At 45.5% G+C, this 21,997-nt stretch overlaps 1 protein-coding gene across 13 annotated transcripts in view; it reads left to right on the top strand.

The window, feature by feature from the left end:
- LOC109898014 (palladin) overlaps nucleotides 1–21,997 on the top strand; it is a 118,953-nt gene that overhangs the window by 82,112 nt on the left and 14,844 nt on the right. For 10 of the 13 annotated variants that reach the window (XM_031833450.1, XM_031833452.1, XM_031833456.1 and 7 more), the window contains one exon: nucleotides 21,103–21,774. In XM_031833450.1, the coding sequence (XP_031689310.1) occupies nucleotides 21,103–21,774 (672 nt within the window). Of the gene's footprint in view, nucleotides 1–7,896; nucleotides 8,087–21,102; nucleotides 21,775–21,997 lie in introns of those variants that run through there. The other 3 variants (XM_031833462.1, XM_031833460.1, XM_031833461.1) reach the window with 3 other exon arrangements.

Raw genomic sequence — 21,997 nt, 5'->3', positions numbered from 1 at the left:
GGTTTGTGCCTGTCAAATTCAGAGCTTTGTGTTGATCTTGCGACCTCTTGCGTTCGGGGTTGTGTCTGTGTGCCGTATTGCTCTTTGTCTTGCGTCTTTGGTTGTGTTACATTCAGGGTCGTGTTTGTGGGACCGTACTGCTCTATGGTTGTGGTTGTGTTACATTCAGGGTCGTGTTTGTGGGACCGTACTGCTCTATGGTTGTGGTTGTGTTACATTCAGGGTCGTGCTTGTGGGACCGTACTGCTCTATGGTTGTGGTTGTGTTGCATTCAGGGTCGTGTTTGTGGGACTGTACTGCTCTATGGTTGTGGTTGTGTTGCATTCAGGGTCGTGTTTGTGGGACCGTACTGCTCTATGGTTGTGGTTGTGGTTGTGTTACATTCAGGGTCGTGTTTGTGCTGCCTGCCAGGCTTTGTCACATATCTGTGCTGTGACTCAGAGCTGTACTCACAACAGAGGCCTTGTGTTTATGAGGTGTAACTCATTAACTCTCTAATGGTGTATTAGCAATCACTTTCTTGTAGAGGCTGTGTGTGGTTTTCTGGAAAGCTGGGAAACACGTATGCTAAAGAGGCACATATGGAACTGAGTTTATACACAGAACACTCTGTTTCTTCATTGTCAGCTACCTGGCAAGCTCAGGACAGTCCTGACGTTCATTTGCAACTTGAGGTATTTCATTAATGTCATGCCAATGTTGTTAAAAAACCCAAAGTGAGAATGTTGTTGTTTATCAGCTCTCTGAGTGGCTACATTTGTTGCTCTAAATGTGAACCTGGAGTGTGAATGGGTGTCTACAAAAAGAACTAGCCAGAGAAAGAGAGAGAGAGTTTTCTTGAAAGATAAAGAATGAGTAAAAGTAGAGGATACTAAGTATAGAAAGCAGGGAGGCAGATCGTTCCTCAACAAGCCCCAGACTTCCCCTGAGGTGGGCAGTCCTTAAAAGGACATGGCGAGCAGAAGGATTGGCTGAAAGAGCTGTGGCTTGACACTGGATTGGCCAGTTGGGTTAGAGTGACCTGCAAGGAATGGAGCAGGTTTCCAAATAAGGAAGATAGTTGTTAGATAGTTGCTATGAAAAGCTAACTGACATTTACTCCTGTTGCACCCTCTACAACCACTGTGATTATTATTATTTGACCCTGCTGGTCATCTATGAACGTTTGAACATCTTGGCCATGTTCTGTTATAATCTCCACCCGGCACAGACAGAAGAGGACTGGCCACCTCTCAGAGCCTTTTTCCTCTCTAGGTTTCTTCCTAGGTTCCTGCCTTTCTAGGGAGTTTTTCCTAGCTGCTGTGCTGCTACATCTGCATTGCTTGCTGTTTGGGGTTTTAGGCTGGGTTTCTGTATAGCACTTTGTGACATCTGCTGACGTAAAAAGTGCTTTATAAATACATTTGATTGATTGATTGATTGATTGGTTGATTGGTTAGAGCTGGCCTTTACAACACAGCAGGGGCATGGAAGAAAGGGATAAGGGTGAGCAGAGAGAGAGAGAGAGAGAGTGGTGAGATAGAGAGTGGTGAGATAGAGAGTGGTGAAAGAGAGTGGTGAGAGAGGGTTCTGAGAGAGGGTGCTGAGAGCGAGGGAGAGAGTGAGAGCAGATGAGCTCCTGCATTTTTCAGCATGTTTTTATAAAAAGGTAGATTTAGAGTTAGATAAACTTGGATTTTTCAGGAAGGACATATACAGAATACTACCCTCCACAACATAACCTTCACTCCAAATCAAAACTCCAAGCCTGCAACCTGATTTTGGACAAAATTACATGGAAGGATTCCTACTACCAAAGATTCTTATTTCCAAGCTACTGTACAGCAAATGCTCTGGGAAACAAACAACAGAAACCTGAAAACACCATCCAACCTGGAACTGAGTGAGTAATGTTTAGTCTGAAGCTACTTTTAAAGCCAAGAAGAAAAATACAATACAATTATATATTTACTTTATAAGGACTTAATGCTAAGTTAAGGCTACCAAACTTGCTAGGACAAAACAGACCTGACTGCAACTTCAATTAGCACTGAGGTGTGAAGTGAGAGGTGTCAAAGCCATTGAGTGCAACAATGGCAGGAGAGTTTCATAGCCTACCCCACCCAAATGCAGAGGCATTTGAAGCCCCTCCCTCTGTTCAGAGATCACTACAATACAGTATCCTCTAGATATGAAAAAATGAGAAGGCACGAAAAGAGTACAAAAATAAGCTCCTTATGGAAAATCAAGAGACACTTTTTGCAGACTATTAGAAAAATGGGAACATAAGCAACTTAATATTCCACACATAATTTGCTATAGAGCAGACCCCTCTGTTAAGGGGGGGGGGTAAGCGATGGGTGGAAACTCCAGGATACTATAGAATGAGGACTCAATGTCAACCTGTACAAGTCTGGAACAGTAATTGTACAGGTCAACCCCAAACTGTTTCAGCTGGACTTTCACATAATCAAAGAGAAAGCTCAGCAGGATAAACTCTCACTTGAGAAAGGTACCCCCACCCCGAGCGTGTCAGACCCGACCTCTTCATTATACAACCCCACAGACGAGCAACACCAAGCGGAAAGTCAACCACCCACTACTACTCCCTCATTGAAATGAAGGATAAGGCAGGTGGAGTTGGAACTGTAGGTGAACACACTCCAGTCAGCACACAACATAGTCCAGCTCAACAATACCTCCCTCAACCAGAGCTGAGGGTGGAGAGAGACATATCTACACTCTGGACTGTGGTGAGACAACATCAACAGGAGAGGATCAGAGTGCTGGAGTAGAAGGTGAGAACAATGAAGTGTGACAGAGAACAACCCATTAGATAGCCGGCCACCCCCGCAGAGAAGCCAGCAGAACAGCCCACCTCACACTGACCAAGTCTCGACACCACAACAGAACAGTCTACCCCAGACCCTGACCATAGCCTCGACATCACAGCAGGACAGACAAATGAAGACCCCCAAGCCCAGGGGATCCCACCCCCTCTGAACACCCCCCCCCCCCCATCAGCTACCCTGATAGCCCTCCTGACGACCACCACACACCCACTGAGGACATACACAAGCCACAGATTGTACTTCTTATGGACTCAAACAGGAAATGTACTTTTTCCCAAACACAGTGTCTAAACTCTGGTGTCCAAACACCCAGCGCGTCCTAAACCTTCTGTCTGAGGACCAACTAAGGTCACCCAGCCACATAACAATACACACAGGCACAAACGAGCTGAGAACACAGCAGGAAAGGGTGGCCACGGCACTCAAGGGAGTGATTGAAAAAGCTTAATCTACTTTCCCCAACACACAAGTGGTTATCTCCACTCTGCTACCACAAAAATACTGCCACCCTGCTACCATACACAAGGTAAATACAAGTATTTCCCGTGACTGTGCCTCAAAACCAAAAGTCTACCTGGCCCACCACTCCACCCTGGACTTGAACAGCCTTTACGACCAGGTCCACCTGTACAAGGCAGCAGTGCCCACCTTCACCCGGACCCTAAAGGACATCGCCCTCAACTGCAGCTCCAACACCTCACACAGGAGCAACAGATCAACAGACACCCCGCCCAGTCCAGAGAGACACTCGCCCACCTCGCCCCCCCGGACCTACACAGAGAGGACCTACATCCACACCACAGCACCACTAGCCACATCCACACCCCCACCCCAACCAAGTCAACCATGCCCACACCCCATTTAGGCTCACTCAGATCTGACCTATGCCCCTCCTGCCCACCCCATGCACCCCATTCCTGCAAAGAGGCCCTCAACATGAAAGTCACACATATACGCCCAGGCCGTGAGCAGGCAAACAGGCCCAACCCCCACTCTTACACCAGCCAAAGGCAATGGCATGTACCAGATGCTCAGCAGACTCTGCTCACACAGCAGGCTCTGCTCGCCAAACCACACGACTAACAACATTGGACTCTTTATGGAACACAAAACCTTCACTATCTAATCCTGGAATATCCAAGGCCTGAGGTCACCTGCCTTTGGCCTAAAGAGCAGGCACCTGGACTTCACCAAAGAAATCAGAAATACAGACGTTGTCATCCTACAAGAAACCTGGTATAGAGGAGATGGACCCACTGGTTGCCCTCTAGGTTACAGAGAGCTGGTAGTCCCATCCACCAAACTACCAGGTGTGAACAGGGAGGAGACTTAGGGGGTATGCTAATTTGCTATTGAGCAGACCTAACTCACTCTATTAAATTAATCAAAACAGGAACATTTTACATTTGGCCAAAGATTCCAAAGGAAATTATCTTAACAGAGAAAAATGTCCTGTGTGCTACCTATATCCCTCCACTAGAATCCCCATACTTTAATGAAGACAGCTTCTCCATCCTGGAGGGGGAAATCAATCATTTCCAGGCCCAGGGACATGTACTAGCCTATGGCAACCTAAATGCCAGAACTGGACAAGAACCTGAAACCCTCAGCACACAGGGGGACAAACACTTACCTGCCCAGCATTCCCTCCCCTATATGCCCCCCTATATGCCCCCCTAGGCACAACTACAACAACATAACAACAACTCCTGCAGCTCTGTGGTACACTGAGTAGGTACATAGTCAATGGTAGGCTTTGAGGGGACTCCTATGGTAGGTACACCTATAGCTAATCTTTTGGCGGTAGTACTGAAGACTACTTTATCACTGACCTCAACCCAGAGTCTCTCAGGGAGTTCACAGTCAGCCCACTGACAACCCTATCAGATCACAGCAAAATCACAGTCTACTTGAACAGTTCAGTACTCAAATCATGAGGCATCAAAGCCAAAGGGTCTGAATAATATCAAGAAATGCTACAGATGGAAGGAAAGTAGTGTGGAAACCTACCCAAACACAATTAGGCAACATCAAATTCAATCCCTTTTAGACAACGTCCTGGACAAAACATTTCACTGTAGTAGTGAATGTGTAAACTTGTCAGTAGAAAACCTAAACATTATATTTGACCTCTCAGCTTCCCTATCAAATCTAAAAATATTTAACATATTTAACAATATTTAACAAAATATTCAAGGAAATGAACAATGACAAATGGTTTGATGAAGAATGCAAACACCTAAGAAAGAAATTGAGAAACCTATCCAACCAAAAACATAGAGACCCAGAAAACCTGAGTCTTCGCCTACACTATGGTGAATCCCTAAAACAATGCAGAAATACACTACGGGAAAAGAAGGAACAGAAATCAGCTCAATGTAACTGCAGAATCCATGACTCTAACCACTTCTGGGAAAACAACAACACAAAGAGTTATCTATCCAAAACAGAAATGTATGGGTAAACCACTTCTCCAATCTTTTTGGCCCTATAACAAAGAACAAAAACATATACATGATCAAATAACAATCGTAGAATCAACAATTAAGACTACCAGAACCCACTGGATTCTGGTAGTCAAATAATGCATGCAGAGCAAAATTAGGTCGATACACGCAAATTGTCAAAATCCAGAAAAGAGCTATTCAAAACCTTACCTTTCATAACAAAGCCATCACCTACAGAGAGATGAGTTCCCTAAACAGGCTGAGAAAACAAGAAGATAATTACTTGACACATTGGAAAGGATTAACAAAAAATAGAGAACTAGAATTCTATTTGGCCCTAAACAGAGAGCACACAGTGGCAGAATATCTGACCACTGTGACTGACCCAAACTTAAGGAAAGCTTTGAATATGTACAGACTCTGAGCATATTCTTGCTATTGAGAAAGGCCACCGTAGGCAGACCTGGCTCTCAAGAGAAGACAGGCTATGTGCACACTGCCCACAAAATGAGGTGGAAATTGAGCTGCACTTCCTAACCTATGACCATATTAGAGACACATATTTCCCTCAGATTACACAGACCCACAAAGAATTTGATAAACTCCCATATCTATTGGGTGAAATACCACAGTGTGCCATCACAGCAGCAAGATTAATGTTAATTAATGTTCCTTAACATTTGAAATGTCTTTATTCTATTGTTGTTTACTGTTAATTTGTATTGATGATTTCACTTTTGTTTATTATTTACTTCACTTGCTTTGGAAATGTTAACATATGTTTCCCATGCCAATAAAGCCCTTAAAATTGAATTTGAATTTGAATTGAGAGAGAGAGAGAGAGAGTGAGAGAGAGAGAGAGAGAGAGAGAGAGAGAGAGAGAGAGAGAGAGAGAGAGAGAGAGAGAGAGAGAGAGAGAGAGAGAGAAGAGAGAGAGAGAGAGAGAGAGAGAGAGAGAGAGAGAGAGAGAGAGAGAGAGAGAGAGAGAGAGAGAGAGAGAGAGAGAGAGAGAGAGAGAGAGAGAGAGAGAGAGAGAGAGAGAGAGAGAGAGAGAGAGAGAGAGAGAGAGAGAGAGAGAGAGAGAGAGAGAGAGAGAGAGAGAGAGAGAGAGAGAGAGAGAGAGAGAGAGAGAGAACGTATGCTTATTAGTTGACAGCATGGAAACAGAGGTCTTAGTGATGGCCTGTTGAGAGCAGGGGCTGTTTCCCAGAGGGAATGGCATTCTAAACACAGAGAAGCTCTAATAGCTATACTCTTTTGAGAATCACATTGTTTCCGCATGAAGTCAATCAGCCTTTGATTATAGCTGCTGTCCAGATCACTGCCCTTGTTTGCGTGCGGGGGGGGGGGGGGGGGGGTTCTGGTACCCAGATGCGCTCAGATGCACATCCTGACACCCAGGAAACGTAGACATAACTTCCTCTTTACAGCGAGCAGAGTGGCATTAATTACAGGGTGTCTGTGATATACTGTAACGTCAGCAAAATGATTGCATACATCCATCGCCGTTACAACCCTATACTACTCACACAGTGGTTGAACCTGTCTTCCATAAGCAGGAGAGTGAGATACATAGAAGCTGACTCGGCCGTGAGTGGTGTGACTCGGCACTGGGGAGATGACTGAGCCCTCATGAGAGAGGAACTGAACATTCCCTCGCCCCCATGTTCCCCACCCCCTAACCCTGACCCCTACCCCACCCCCTCACCCCCGTATCTCTCCTCTGGGACTCATCTCCAGCCACTGAGAGACAACAGCAGAGCAGATGAGATGGAGAACACAGGCCGACCTACAAATAGACATTACACACCAAAACAGAACTGATAAATGCACAAAAAATGTATGTCTGCCTCCCAAAATTGAAGGCCAAAATCTCTGGGGGGGGGGGGAAACTGTTGGCATGCTCCAGATCTGTGGGGGTGGTGGTGGGGGAAGACTGTTAGTCTGTAATGGATCGTGTGGCCTTTTAAGTGTGATCCACCGTTCTAACTAATCCTAGTTCTTAGATAGACTGCTGTGGCTACGTACCATGGTTGTCAGTTATAGAAAGCGCAGACTACTTGGTTGTTATGTGGCTGGCATGTAGATAATGCAAACTCTGCTCTGTAAACATATGAAAAGCACAGCAGAGGCTGTTTCTGTGTGCCACCCATGACAACTATAGTACACAGAGCATAATATGGATTCTATTTCCTGCCAGTATAAAGTCACAATAGAGACTTTACAACGGAGATTCCCTTCCTATTGTATCTTATCTGAGGAAGAGAGAAGAACATGTTTGATGAATTTCTTCTCCGATTCAGGAACTTAATTTCCCATGAATCAGTGGGAACATTATACATCAGATCTTAGTCCGAAATAACAATATGATAAACATAAGTCAGGTACCCGAATGTAATACGATCTGGGAGTCTACCTTGAGCTGTCGCATTCTTTCGCAATCTCTCTCTTTCTCTCTCACTTTCAGTCTCTTGTTTCTGACTCAAACATAGTTGTTGTTATTCTTGGAGTCCGGCTCTGAAAGGGAAGTTCTCGATCAGTGGCCCATGTTGCCAAGCTTTTATTGTGAAAGAGGTGGTTCTCAGACAGGCTCTGGCTGACTCACGCAGTTAGAGAGAGAGAGAGAGAGAGAGAGAGAGAGGGAGGGAGGGAGGCTGAGTCTGTCACTGTCTGGCTGCTGGCTGCTCTATATATGCTGCTCTGCTACCTGGCAGACCGGCACAGAAACAACCACACACACACACACACACCTCCTGGGGACTACCTGAGGCGCAGACAGACACACTCACCTGGACCGCATCACTGAAGGTACTAACAACCTTTTAAAACAAAAATATGTTGTTTTTTTTACTCACTTCGGTGGAAGTAATTGTTTATGGAGAGAGAGAGAAGGGAGAGAAGGAAGAGGGGAAGACAGGAGAGGGTGAGCAGCAACGAGCAAGATGCTTTTCATTAACTCTCTGTCATGTTCAGATCATTAGAGAGAGAACAATGAGCACACACCACATTAGCACAGCCACTGTTGCTTCGTGCTTACCTCACTGCTTTAATGAAATACAGTGTTGCCATTGTAGTAAAACTTCACGAGCTAAAACAGATGGGATTAAAATCCCAAAATCTTCTGGAAAAACCATTCAAACCGAAGGGTTGAAATGAGAGAGGGAATGAGGGAGTGCAGAATAAGGAGAGACACAAATGATAGAGAAGCAGAGCCAGGAATGCTTTTCCTTTATTTCTGTCTGCTTTGCCAGCCGCTCACCCAGTTAATGTTAAAAGCATGTGTTGGAGTATGGATGTGTGGTTTATAGGACACAGAGAGGCAGAGATAGAAGCCCATTCAATCACTGAACGCTCTGGGAAGTGGTTTGTCTGAAGAGGAGGGCTGCAGGCAAATGACTGCTTTACTAAGGGTGGTAGGGTCTGTGAGTTTGCAAGGAGATGTAGTGTGAGTTGATGTAGGGATGACAGTAGTCCAGTGCCTATTGCTTTATTGTGGGTTGTGTCCGTGGTGTGTTAGTGGTGAAAGACTAGGTACGCTTATATAGGCCAGTTGTGTGGTGCCACTTTTGGGGTCTGCTGGATTAGTTAGCGCAATAGTGTCCGTCAGGAAGGAACAGTAGTACCAGGTCCTTCACTGGGTTCTCTGGTTTCTACCCCCTCCCTTCCTCTCTCTTTCTCTGGCTCGCCTCCTCTTTCTCCTTCTTCCTCTCCACTCCTGCTGCTAATCCCCGCTTGATGGCGATTGTCTTTCCCATTCCAATCCCAGGAAGAATGTCTTGAGCCTTCCTGCGATAAAGATAAACACTCCGTCTCACCGGACAGAAAGAGGGAGACAGGGGAGGGAGAGAGAGAGAGGGAGACAGGGGAGGGAGAGAGAGAGAGAGGGAGACAGGGGAGGGAGAGAGAGAGAGGGAGACAGGGGAGGGAGAGAGAGGGAGGGAGAGAGAGAGAGAGGGAGACAGGGGAGGGAGAGAGATAGAGAGAGACAGGGGAGGAGAGAGAGAGAGAGACAGGGGAGGAGAGAGAGAGAGAAGAGAGAGAGAGAGAATAGAGGAGAGACGGAGGAGGGGAGAGAGAGAGAGAGAGAGAGACAGGGGAGGGAGAGAGAGGAGAGAGAGAGAGACAGGGGAGAGGGAGAGAGATAGAGAGAGGGAAGGGGGAGAGAGAGAGGGAGAGAGAGGAGACAGGGGAGGGGGAGAGAGAAGAGAGAGAGAGAGACAGGGGAGGGAGAGAGATAGAGAGAGACAGGGGAGGGGAGAGAGAAGAGAGAAGGGAGGAGAGATAGAGAGAGACGGGGAGGGGGGAGAGATAGAGAGAGACAGTGGAGGGGGAGAGAGATAGAGAGAGACAGTGGAGGGGGAGAGAGATAGAGAGAGACAGGGGAGGGGGAGAGAGATAGAGAGAGACAGGGGAGGGGGAGAGAGATAGAGAGAGACAGGGGAGGGGGAGAGGAGAGAGATATAGGAGCAGACAGGGAGGCGGGAGGATGATAGAGAGACAGGGGAGGGGGATAGAGAGAGAGAGAGACAGGGGAGGGAGAGAGAGAGATAGAGAGACAGGGGAGGGAGAGAGAGAGATAGAGAGACAGGGGAGGGAGAGAGAGAGAGAGAGAGAGACAGGGGGAGAGAGAGAGAGAGAGACAGGGGAGGGGAGAGAGAGAGAGAGAGACAGGGGAGGGAGAGAGAGCGAGGGAGACAGGGGAGGGAGAGAGAGAGAGAGACAGGGGAGGGAGAGAGAGAGAGACATGGGAGGGAGAGAGATAGAGAGAGACAGGGGAGGGAGAGAGATAGAGAGAGACAGGGGAGAGGGAGAGAGATAGAGAGAGACAGGGGAGAGGGAGAGAGATAGAGAGAGACAGGGGAGGGGGAGAGATAGAGAGCTCACTGTTCATTCTCTGTACTCCACACCTGTTATTCTATTATATATGTGAAATGTCTCCACAGATGAGAGAGAGAGAGATGGACGGAGAGAGAGAGGGAGAGACATAAAGAAGGGGTTGATTGGAGCTGGAGCAGCCCTGAACTGTTAGTCTAGTTGGAATGAGCCACATGCTCTGTGCAGCGTTTAAAGGGGGGGGGGGGGATAAAATAGTCTGGTTGTGTTTTATATGGAGTGTGTGCAATTAGAACCATAAAGAGGGGGAGGTGGTAGGGTACAGACAGAGGGAGGTGAAAGAGAGGAAGATGGAGAGGTTGAAAATACGTTTGGAAGTCTAGGAGAACAAAGACAGAGAGAAATTGAAGTGGGACAAGGAAAGAGACAAGGAATGGAAGTTGATTAAAAAAAAGGGCTTTTCTGTTTTCCTTTGTTGTCTATATGAAAAATGTCAGGGACTACTTCTGCCAATAAAGCACCTCAAAGGATCTGAGCTAGGAGCTGAATCAAGGGGGTTATGAAATGTCCATGGAAAGTTGGGAAGCTCTCTACTGAGGAGGAGCACTCAGCCAAACCAGGGGGGTAGGGATTAGGGAGAGTTGTATGAGTCTTGTGTGTTTGAGGAGTTAGGTTGTATATGAGTTTTGTGTGTGTTGAGAGGTTAGGTTGTATATGAGTTTTGTGTGTGTTGAGAGGTTAGGGTGTGTGTGGGGTGAATGAGGTTCTCAGAGTGGGACTGCATGGTGTTGAGTCAGCCTGTGATGTGGTTCAGGTAAATGGGTTAACTCTGGTTCTAAACCTGACTGGAGGTTTGACCTACATGCTCCTTCGTGTGGAAACGGATCTGATTAAGGGCTCTATTTTTGGCTGGCGTTAAAGCGGCTCTAGTGTCAAAAGCACGTTAGTTTGCAATTTCGTCAATTTCGTCAATTTACCTGTATTATATCAGCTCGCTTGCCCTCAGATGGACGGGGCGGAGATGTTTGAGGTGTTTCCTTAAAAACGTGATCCAAAGTGCTAATTTCAGGTAGAGCTTGTGCGCATGTGTAGGCCTACATGTGTGTACTGTCTCTGCGTGTGTTTAGTTTGGTGTGGTTTGTGTGCACACACCTGAGGGGTATACTACAAAGCAAGTTCAATGAGTAAAAACAAAACAAAACTCCGATATGTGTTGTTGAGTTAAAGAGACCATGCTCATTTGAAGCTTATCTTTCAAAAAAAAAATATATACAAAGTTATGTCTGAACATTTAGACAAGTTAGCTGGCTAACTCAATGAACCTGCTTTTTTACTATAACCCTCAGTTTGAGGGCTTCTCATGAATTTGTTGATGGAAGTTTATCACGCTCACTGGTTTATCTCATCCGGCGATCTGATGTGATGATGTCAAACATAAACATTCGGCTATCTTGCTGGGGTTGTTTGTATACTGGAATCATGTAAGCTGTTAATGCAGCCCCTTACCGTAAACTTACCATAGAACTTCAAATGGATGTCAACTTGCCTAAAAAAAGAGCTCATTGTTGTTATTCGAGATCTTTGGTGAACAAAGTCGATGTATAACTGTGTGTATAATGACCTGTTACTTTGCTAGGGTACATACAGATACCACAGGGTCGACATTATTCTGCAGCGATAGAGATCATCATTAACAACTGGATCATGGGGATTTTGGCCCATATCTACACTTCCTGTCACTTGTAAAGCCTTGGGTATTGTACCTGTTTGTGCATGTGTTTAAACATGTGTAAGTATTGCATGCCTCCCCTCTACTCCTCCTCTTGCAGTCTGATCTCACACAAACATGACATTATTCTGATCTACACTCAGCCTGATAGGTGTGTGTCTCTGAGCGACACGTCAAATGAATTCACAATTTCCTTACAGTCAATCAATCATGTCGTAGCCAGTCAGTCAGATACTAAGTCAATTAGTCACAGTCTGACGTTCGTTGTATCAGTCGGCATGTCAGACAGAGTGACAGACCAGACACTTTCTGTCATTGGTCAAGTTGCAGGTTGACGCACTGTAACAGTGATGTAATGGGGGCACGGTAATACTGTATAACACAGGTGAGGGAAGTGTGAAACAGGTGCTGTCAGGCACAGAGAGACAACATGCACCACTGATCATACTGTACTGTATGTCTGGTCATGCTTGGGGGAGGTGACAGGGAGAGGTGTATTTGTCGATGTGATTGCAGTGGGAGTCTGGTATTTTCCCATACTCCCATTGATTTCATCATGCGTCCCTGGATCTGTTCTGATAAACTCTTGGCTCGGGCATGTTGTTGTGTTACGACCTTGAGGTGTATTTCCATGGTAGGACACACACATAGGGGCTGTGTTTGTTTTGGAGGTGTGATGCTGGAGCTCGGCTAGCTTGCTTGGGTATAAATAATTCCTGTTTGACAAGGACATGCATTTTAGAAGCTGTCACAGTGACGTGTGGTTAAACAATGACACGGACAGATACTGTACTCAAGTGGTGGTCAGTGACGTTTATGATGAGGGAGGACCATTTATTTTTTTCATGAGCATGGCCTTATTTCTATTACAGCATGTTGGATGACTGTCATTCATATTCCATTCACCCAGGTCAATGTAACATCGATAGGTTTAGGCTACTACATGATACTGACATTTTCCCTGTACTCATCACGAGGTTGCTACAACCTAGCCTATGAATGAAAGTTTACAATGTAGGTGCACAAAGGTCGAGAGAAACATTTGAGATGACAGACAGTGACACATGGACAGACAGTGACACATCCAATACGGCCTCACACACTCTTGCCTGCATCTAGCTTATCTAAGGTGTGATCATTAGTCCAACAGTTGCAAACGAGAGTTTCTATTGGACAAATTCAGGAACTCTTATCCATGTTTTGTTTGCTTCTGTTTAAGAAATGTTTTCGATCAGAATCAGCGGAATGAATAGACCCCTAATCACACATAAAGACAGTTCACTTTCATAGCAGCCATGTTGTCTTCATTGTAGCCTCTATGCAGTCTCCTCTCACCATTTCCCTTCGTTTGTGGACACATCAGCTGTATGTGACCAGGCAAAAAAATATTTCCAAGCCAAACCATAACCGCTACACACAGCCCACATCGTTGTCCCCATATTAGCTAAAGTAACGTCCTAGTCAAAATAGGTAATAGAACTAATGTGTTAGTAAACCCAGTTAAGCAGTTACACCCGCGGGGCCTCAGTGGAAATAAATTAATAAAACCAAAAGATTACCTTGAATTTGACGAGTTCCAGTGTTGTGTTGGATAGTCATAGCCAGCTAGCTAACATAGCATCCTTCTGTTTGAGCTGGGTGTTTGAGTAACAAAAAAAAAAAAGACAAAATCTCTCTCTATATATATATCTCTCTTGCTTCTTCATTTTTTAAGAAATTAATTTGTTGAAAACTGTTCAACTATTGTCTTTCTCTTTAAGTCAACTACTCACCACATTTTAGGCACTGCAGTGCTAGCTAGCTGTAGCTCATGCTTTCATTACTAGAGTTATTCTCTGATCCTTTGTTTGGGTGGGCAACATGTCAGTTCATGCTGCAAGAGCTCTGATAGATTGGAAGTTGTCATAGTTACCGTGTAAGTCTATGGAACCAAGAGGTTATGTATTGCAGTTGTCGTGACTTTACTTTCATTAATCGGATGACTGTTATTTATCTAATCAACTAACTATGTTTAATTGTTACCCGATTAAATTAAATGAATCATGTAACAATTCATTAGGATTTGGGGCACCACAAGAGCGGTTCTTTAAAGTTATCATCTCCCAAATTAAACTCTAAAGGTCTTTACATATTACATCCATAACAGTCAACTTATTAATTATATCATTCTGAACAGTCGTAACCTCCTTGCATCTGCAAAAACCCTAGCCTTGCTTATGGTTCAGTACTACACAAATTGGTTTAGCTAGCTAAATGGGGGTACCTAGTCAGTTGTACAACTGAATGCATCTTCTGCATTTAACCCAAACCCTCTGAATCAGAAAGTTGTGGAGGGCTGCCATAATCGACATCCATGTCTTCGGCACCCAGGGAACAGTGCCTTGCTCAAGGGAAGAAGGACAGATTTGAACCTTGTCAGTTTGGGGATTTGATCCAGCAACCTTTCGGTTAATGGTCCAATGCTCTATCCACTAGGCTACCTGCCACTCCTTGATAACACAGAATAAACATACACACTTAATACATTAGAAACAGGTCCCTAGCGGACTGACAACGATATGGCTGCTTGTTACAAAAGACATGGAGAGGGCGAGAAAGAGAGAGAGGGACAGAAACACTTAACGGTGGTACATTTAGAAACTACTCTCACTTATACTTTGTGCACAAACCGCCGCCCGCTTGGAGTAAGAAATCATTAATCTATTTACGTGGAAATGCCTTGGTTTGCCATGTATCTCTCCTAACTGGGCCTTCTTGGAAAGGGGGTTGTTTGGGCCTTTTCGTGACATGTTTGTAAGGCTCTGAAAAGAGGTCCCCACCCGTCTTTTACTGTTGTTCTTTTCTGCAGTCGTTCGGTATCCGGCAGGCGTCCGGCATCCGGTGATTTATTGTGTAGTCCTGAACAGAACTACAGATTTTATTCTAATTCCATTTGCTCTGGAAGATGCTTCTTTGAAGATAGTCTAGCCAGCTGTGTCGATGGTTCCCAGTGGGGTGATGAGAGTAGCATAATATGATGATTTGAACAGAGTAATGGAATGGTCCCACTTAAATACATTTTTCTAGATACTTTACTTAGGACAGCTAATCAGCCGTACCAGTGATTGTCCGGGAGTTGACTTTATCGTCTTTACCTCGTGTTGAGCTTCAAAGTTTAATCCACTTTAAAAGTGAGCTGCGGGCTTCCCAGTGACCTAAGGCACTGCATCGCAATGCCACTAGAGATTCTGGGTTCGAGTCCAGGCTCTGTTGCAGCCAGCCGTGACCGGGAGACCCATGGGGCAGCGCACAATTGGCCCAGCATCGTCCGGGTTAGGGGAGGGTTTGGCCGGCAGGGATGGCCTTGTCCCATCGTGCACTAGCGACTCCTGTGGTGGGCAGGGCGAAGTGCACGCTGACACAGTCGCCAGGTGTATGGTGTTTCCCCCGACACATTGGTGTGGCTGGCTTCCGGGTTAAGTGGGCATTGTGTCAGGAAGCAGTGCGGCTTGGTTGGGTTGTGTTTCGGGAGGACGCACGGCTCTCGACCTTTGCCTCTCCTGAGTCCGTACGGGAGTTGCAGCGATGAGACAAGACTGTAACTACCAATTGGATACCACGAAATTGGGGAGAAAAAAATAAAAAGTGAGCTGTGGGTGAGAGAGGCTCTGATTGAAGTTATTTATTGCAAAGTTGATCTGACCTATTTGGATCCCCACAGGACAGTCATGACATAGTCAATGTACCAAGAGGAGGATGTAAGCTAACTGTCCTCCGGCTACCACATGATGCTACCCTGTTGAGCCTACTCTAGACTGTCATTGCAAAACAGTGTGTTTTAATCAATTATTTGGTGGTGTGAATATATTTAGTATAGTTTTATCTAAAAAGGTTAACTTTTTCAATGTTTTACCATTTTTATTTTTATGAGATTCACTGAGGATGATGGTTCTCCCCTTCCTCCTCTGAGGAGCTTTCACTGCTGTACTCACAGACAAACACTAATATAAGTCAAACTTTCTTTACTTCCATTGTGGGAAAATGTAAACCTGTTGTTCAGACATTTGAGTGGATCAACAGCTTTTCACTTACACATGGCTGGCTTGTATGTACACATCATGCAGAAGGAAGCTTAGCCTCTTGTTGTTGTTTATAGAAGGAACCCCCTCCTTATTGGCTGTTTACACTCAACTACTTCCTGTCCTCCCATGGTCACTTCCTGTGGTTAGTGAGTGCTGCTGGCGGAATCCCATAAACCCTCTCCCTTCTCTCCTTCTCCTAGTCAACAAACCAGTGGCCAATCAAAGACAAGCTCCCCTTCCTCGCACCCGAACAAGTTAGGTCGTAAAACCCAGCGATGGCTCACAGCTTGCTTGTGGTAATGTTAGTCAGTCTAATTGTAGAACCGCCTGTCTGTATGGACCCGAGGCCATCATTGTCCAGGAAGCACAAACAAGCGACTGTGTGTAAAGATGACCATTATAGACATGTTGATTAGAGAGAGCATTGATTAAAGACAGTATGTTTGGAGTCTACGGAGGAGAGGCAGCCGGTGGCGATCACAGATTGGAAACCCTCTGTAGCTGACTGTTGGCATGGGTTGTTTCTGTTTCAGCTGGCTCTTTCTGACTGATACAACATGGTCTGTTTCAGCTTGTTCTTTCTGACTGCTACAACATTGTCTGTTTCAGCAGGCTCTTTCTGACTGCTACAACATGGTCTGTTTCAGCTTGCTCTTTCTGACTGCTACAACATGGTCTGTTTCAGCTTGCTCTTTCTGACTGCTACAACATGGTCTGTTTCAGTTTGCTCTTTCTGACTGCTACAACATGGTCTGTTTCAGTTTGCTCTTTCTGACTGCTACAACATGGTCTGTTTCAGCTTGCTACATGGTGTTCTAAAAGACCGATTCAATTAACTTTCACTCAGACAAGCTGTGCCTGACCCCATTAAGCTCAGCGATGCTGCTAATGTTCCCATGTAGAAACTGGAAAGTTAAAGCACCACCAGAATCCTTTATAATTTACATTTTACTATGAGGGTAATGTGAAGAATGGTTTGTCAATCAAATGTTTCTTCTAAAGTTCTCTTTCATTGTGTTCCATGTTAAATCATTTACACCAGGAACCAGGCCAACTCAAAGTATTTTTCAAGACGAGAGAGAGAGAACATTTAACAGCCTGGCCTATTTGGACCTCTAAATGGAGGGAAAGAGAGAGGAGAAAGGAAGAGAGAGATTTAACGGTAATGTACTGTTACAGTCTGAAATGACAGGGCAGAGTTCTGCAGTTTTTTCACACTGGAACTGAGAGTTGTGTGGGCCAGTTGGCTCAACTCGGTAAAGCACAACACTAGGCCGTTGGCATGGAGATGGAGTGCAGGACGGCTCCCTCTCTCCCTCCCTGCAAGGCCCCACTGCACCGCAAGACAGATAGGAACAGACTCTCAGAGGAATGGAAGAAAAAAAGGAATTAACTCCAGCCTTTTCAGCAGTTTCTGTCATTTCTTTAGCTGCTCACATGAGAGATAAAACGTTTTTATTTTGTTTTACCAAGCACTAACTTTGTTCACAAACCTTTTATAAGTTCTAAATAATGTAAGTTTTGTTTCTTGTCCCCAAGAGAGTCAAACTGGCATCTATAGAACAGGCTGTTCTGAACAGCTATAAGAAAATGCCCTTTTTCAGACTAAACAATGGGAGGATTTATGTGGAGATGTGAAAGTACTGTAAATTAAAAGGCTGTATGGCTATAAGTGAATGCTATATGCTAGAATGAACCTCCACCTCTTTTAAATCTCTTTTTAAGAGTTGTTGATTAGGCGGAAGGCTCCTCTCTTTGTTCCCAGAGTTGGTGACTAAATCAAGTCAAGAGATACTTTATTATCCCAATGATTTGTCTGTTGGCTCATTCAAGCCTAATAGACAATCCCTGTTCTGAATCAGTAGAGAAAAGGCTTGATTGAGAGAGATGAAATAGTTTTCGGAAGTCATTTCGTAAGTGGATGTTGGCTGGGTAGAGCTGGCTGGAGGCTGGTCTGGTCAGGGCCATGGTGTCAGCCAAGGTGGCCCACTCCTTTTGTCAGACAGACCAGGCACAATAAAACCACTGATGCAGCTACAATATTACACAGTCTGACCCTCTCACTGACAACCATAAAAAGATCTGAAGTTTATGGGCTGTTTTAGAGTTTCAGAATATTTAAGATGATTCTATCTGACAAAATGGTAATTCAATTGAGTGGAAAAATTCAAATGAAATTGACATGTCAGATTTCATAACGTAAAATACAATTGGAAAGTTAGTCATTATGCGGAAAGAAGGACAAATGAATCTTAATCATGTGAGTGCCCTTTTGTAAAATAAGCAAGGGGAATTAGACTGTACTAAATGTGGAATTGATTGACCATGCTGGGAGAGAGAGAGGGAGAAGGAGAGAGGGGTGCACATCAGTTGTTTTGGGGAATAATGAGCTGCGATGTTTGTTTGGAAGTAGCTGTTCTATATAAAGAAGGAACACCTTTTAAGGCAAGAAGATGATGTCAGTCGGTCACAGCTGGCCAACATCCACTCTGCCTCCCAAACATACTCAGAAAAATTCCAGAGGCAGGAGTAAAAACACCAGGACAACTTTTCAGATATATTTAGTATACTCAAACTGGGCTCCTAACAGTCTCTAAAATATACCAGGCAGGCTAGAAACCATCAGGTGGGTTATTACAAAAATGCAGGCACGCGGGCAAACGGTTTGTCATTGAAATCATTTCATGCGCAACTCACACACGAAGGCTGGCAGTGAAGGAGAGAGAAAGACAAGGCGCTGAGGAAATAAAGCGCGTTTCCACTCTGCTTGAGCGAGTGAGCGGGCGGGCGGGCGAGGCGAAGAGCTTCTGCCTTGCGCTGAGAGAACGCAGCCAAAAAAGGACAGAAAGCGCCACGGAGGAGTGGAGGCCAGGGCTGCCGCTCTCAGGAGCTGCCAAACAATTCCTGTGAAAGCGCTCTTTTGGTGGAGGCTTGGATGTCCGACATCGCTGGGGTATTAAGAGAAACATATAGGGAAAGTAGACACTGCATCATTTCATTTAGCTATTTCACATGCTATTTTTTCATGTACAATAGTCCACACCATCACACAGGTTATGACAGGTTGGAGTGATTCGAATAATGAGTGTTTATTTGGGCCTGGAGTACTACTGTTGCTATGCTACTAATGAGGGGAGCATGTGACTGATCTCAAATCATGTGGGATATCTGTCTCATGGTATTTTCACTGTCAGTTCTGTCATTTTACTGTAAAATGTTCATTACCTTTGTTGTGCTCTTCATATTTTTTGAGAGAGAGCGGAGGCTGGGGAATGGGGGACTTATCCCCTGGAACCTCAGACAGAAATGAAAAATGTCCTGGTTATTCAGCATCTGAAACAGATTCTGAGAATTGTGTCCTAGTGAAGTCCTGATGACAAGGCATGTAGCTGTAGCTAGACTCTTCTATCCAGGTTTTCTGATGGACCCACTACCAGTCACAGACTGGGCCTTAACATTAAGGTTTCTAACATTGGGGTGTTATAGATTTCCCCAAGACCCCTTCTGCTACCCTGAGAAGATAACTCAACCATGTCATATGTGTTCTGAAGTTCCCACTGTACATTCCCATTACAAGCCCCCAGACCCAAATCAAATATTTCCCCATTATAAATGAACACATTCAAAGCAAGCAGTGGACATAGAATGAGTCTAGTTTACTAGCCCCTCTTTCTTTATTCCAGTCCAGTCATGTCATCCACCCCCTCTAGGATCAGGAACCTCCTTGAGAGCCTTCGTTTCCCCAGCCAACTGATCCCTGACCAGGCCAGTCGTGATTTGACAGTGTAGGAGGGCTCTGTGTGTGAAATCCTCAGCTGGCCATACCTCTATGACAGAATACAATGCTGCATAATTAGGATTCACCCCTGAAAACAAGACATGACAGAGATGTGTGTTTGTGTTTATTTTGTTTCATCGCACTGCAGTTTAACCCTTTAACTGTCACACCAAGAAATAGATATCAGAAAAAACATTTTACAGTCTTGTAATTTTCAAATTTATACAGAATTAGTACTGAAAATGTGGCAATGTTTTTGCTAATATTCACTTCCGGGTTTTGAACCATATTTGAAAAAAATACAGGACTCCTATGCTAAAAGGCATTGGTTGAGATGTTAAAATATGCCAAACAAAATGAATATGTTTAATTTAATTTAAAATTGTACGTGGCTGTCGACAGGCTGGCCTTTTAAGTCTTTATGTAATGACTGGTAGACTCACTATGCAGAGGTTTCCTCCCCAGAACATCACTAATCAGCACTTTACACACACACACACACACACACACACACACACACACACACACACACACACACACACACACACACACACACACACACACACACACACACACACACACACACCGTGGCAAGGTTGGCTAGCTGAATTAACCACACCTCATGGTACACTGAACCCTCTCAACTCAGGCCTGACAGGCTATCAATTCCAGGCTGGTGTAAAAAGCTCCAGTGTAATTCCTGAGTGAGGCCCTTGGATGGCCCAGTGCTGAAGTCATCCCGATAGCTCTGTGTGTGGTTTTCAACCACTGACAGTAACATCCTCACAACGCATCCGTAACATTAGAGCAATGTCTCGGCACGACTGGGAGGCTCATTCTCTGTGATTGCTGTTTTTACAATCACAACCTCTTTAATTTGTCAACCGTGGTTGTGTAACTAGAGAGTGAGAGATGGGTAATAGGGTATTGTGTCAGTCAAGGTCAAAATGGATTACAGCCGCATGCTTTTGTAAAATTTTTACAACGTGCCTGTAACCTTAGCAGCGTTATCTCATCCCCTCCAGCGTTCTAGTGATGTTGAGAGGATGTTGAGTGTTACAGGGGTATGTGTGCTATGTTCTGATTGGTGACCTGGGGAAGGAAAACCACTACTGTTAGGCTCTTTGGGCATTTATACTGACCCTGACACAAAATACGTGGACACAGTATGGAGTCTAGGCCTTTACTGTAGGGATTCCATTGGTCCGGGGAAAAAAGAAGGCCTGTACGGAATGCTTCTGATCTACTGGTGTGTGTTCCTGCTTTCATTTAGCTCACAAACTTTTAAAAACTTTGTCCAGTTTTGTTCTGCAATAGTGTTTAAAAAAAAAATGTAATGACTGTTTGGCATGATTATTCAAAGTGACCCCACTGTCCAGCAGTCATGTTACTGATGATGCCTATGTATCAACTTTCCTTTTAGGAACATAGAACAGTTGAAGCAGCTGCACGATCAGATTCTATTGGAACAGCAAGAAGCAGCCAATTGGATCCAGCAGCAGGAGCAAGAGCAGGAAGTCCCACTTCTGCTGCAGCAGCCCCAGGAAGTGTCCTCTCCGCCCTCTCCTCCTCTTCCCCCTCCTCCCTCCTTCCAGGAGCTGGAGAGCAGCGCCATGCAGACTAGCACATTCAACTACGCCCGGCCCAAGCAGTTCATTGCTGCCCAGAGCCCCGGGGGGACAGTTCCTGTGGGGGGCTACGTCACCCAGTCCTCTGGCTCCTCTGGATCCAGCCTTCCCTCACCCCTCTCCCCACCCACCTCACACAAACCCTTCACCAGGGTCACCCTGCCTCCCTTCACTAAGGGCAGCAGCATCAGGTCTCAGTCCCCGTCCTCTCCCTCCTTCCCTCCTCCACCCCCTCCCTTCCTCAGCAGCAGCATGTCTTCTCCATCAGGCCCCAGCCAAGACTTTCCCCCACCCCCTCCTCCACCCATCTCCTCGACTCCCCCCTTCTCCCCCGGCCACTCCAGCAGCTCTTCCCCCTTCACTTCCATGCCCCAATCACCTGCTGGCTTCCTGGCCTCCGTCCTGCCAGCCACGCCCACAAGCCCGTCCGTCAATGCCCTGGGCCTGCCTAAAGGGAATGGGACTATGTGAGTATCCTCAATGTTACACAGCTACACTGGCTCTAGACACAGCTACACTGGCTCTCCATGGGGCAGTACCCTATACTTTCAGGCCAGTTCATTCCCCAGTCAAATGGTTGTATAGCATATCAGTCAGTGAGTGACAGCCTGCGGCAGGTCTGTCTCTGTGGAGCCAGGCTGGCTCTCCCTCTCCCTCCATTCTCATCAGGACAGCCTGCGGCAGGTCTGT

The sequence above is a fragment of the Oncorhynchus kisutch genome, linkage group LG10 (assembly GCF_002021735.2).
Source record: "Oncorhynchus kisutch isolate 150728-3 linkage group LG10, Okis_V2, whole genome shotgun sequence".
NCBI classification, from domain to species: Eukaryota; Metazoa; Chordata; class Actinopteri; order Salmoniformes; family Salmonidae; genus Oncorhynchus; species Oncorhynchus kisutch.
This window is presented reverse-complemented; position numbering and strand designations above follow the sequence as displayed.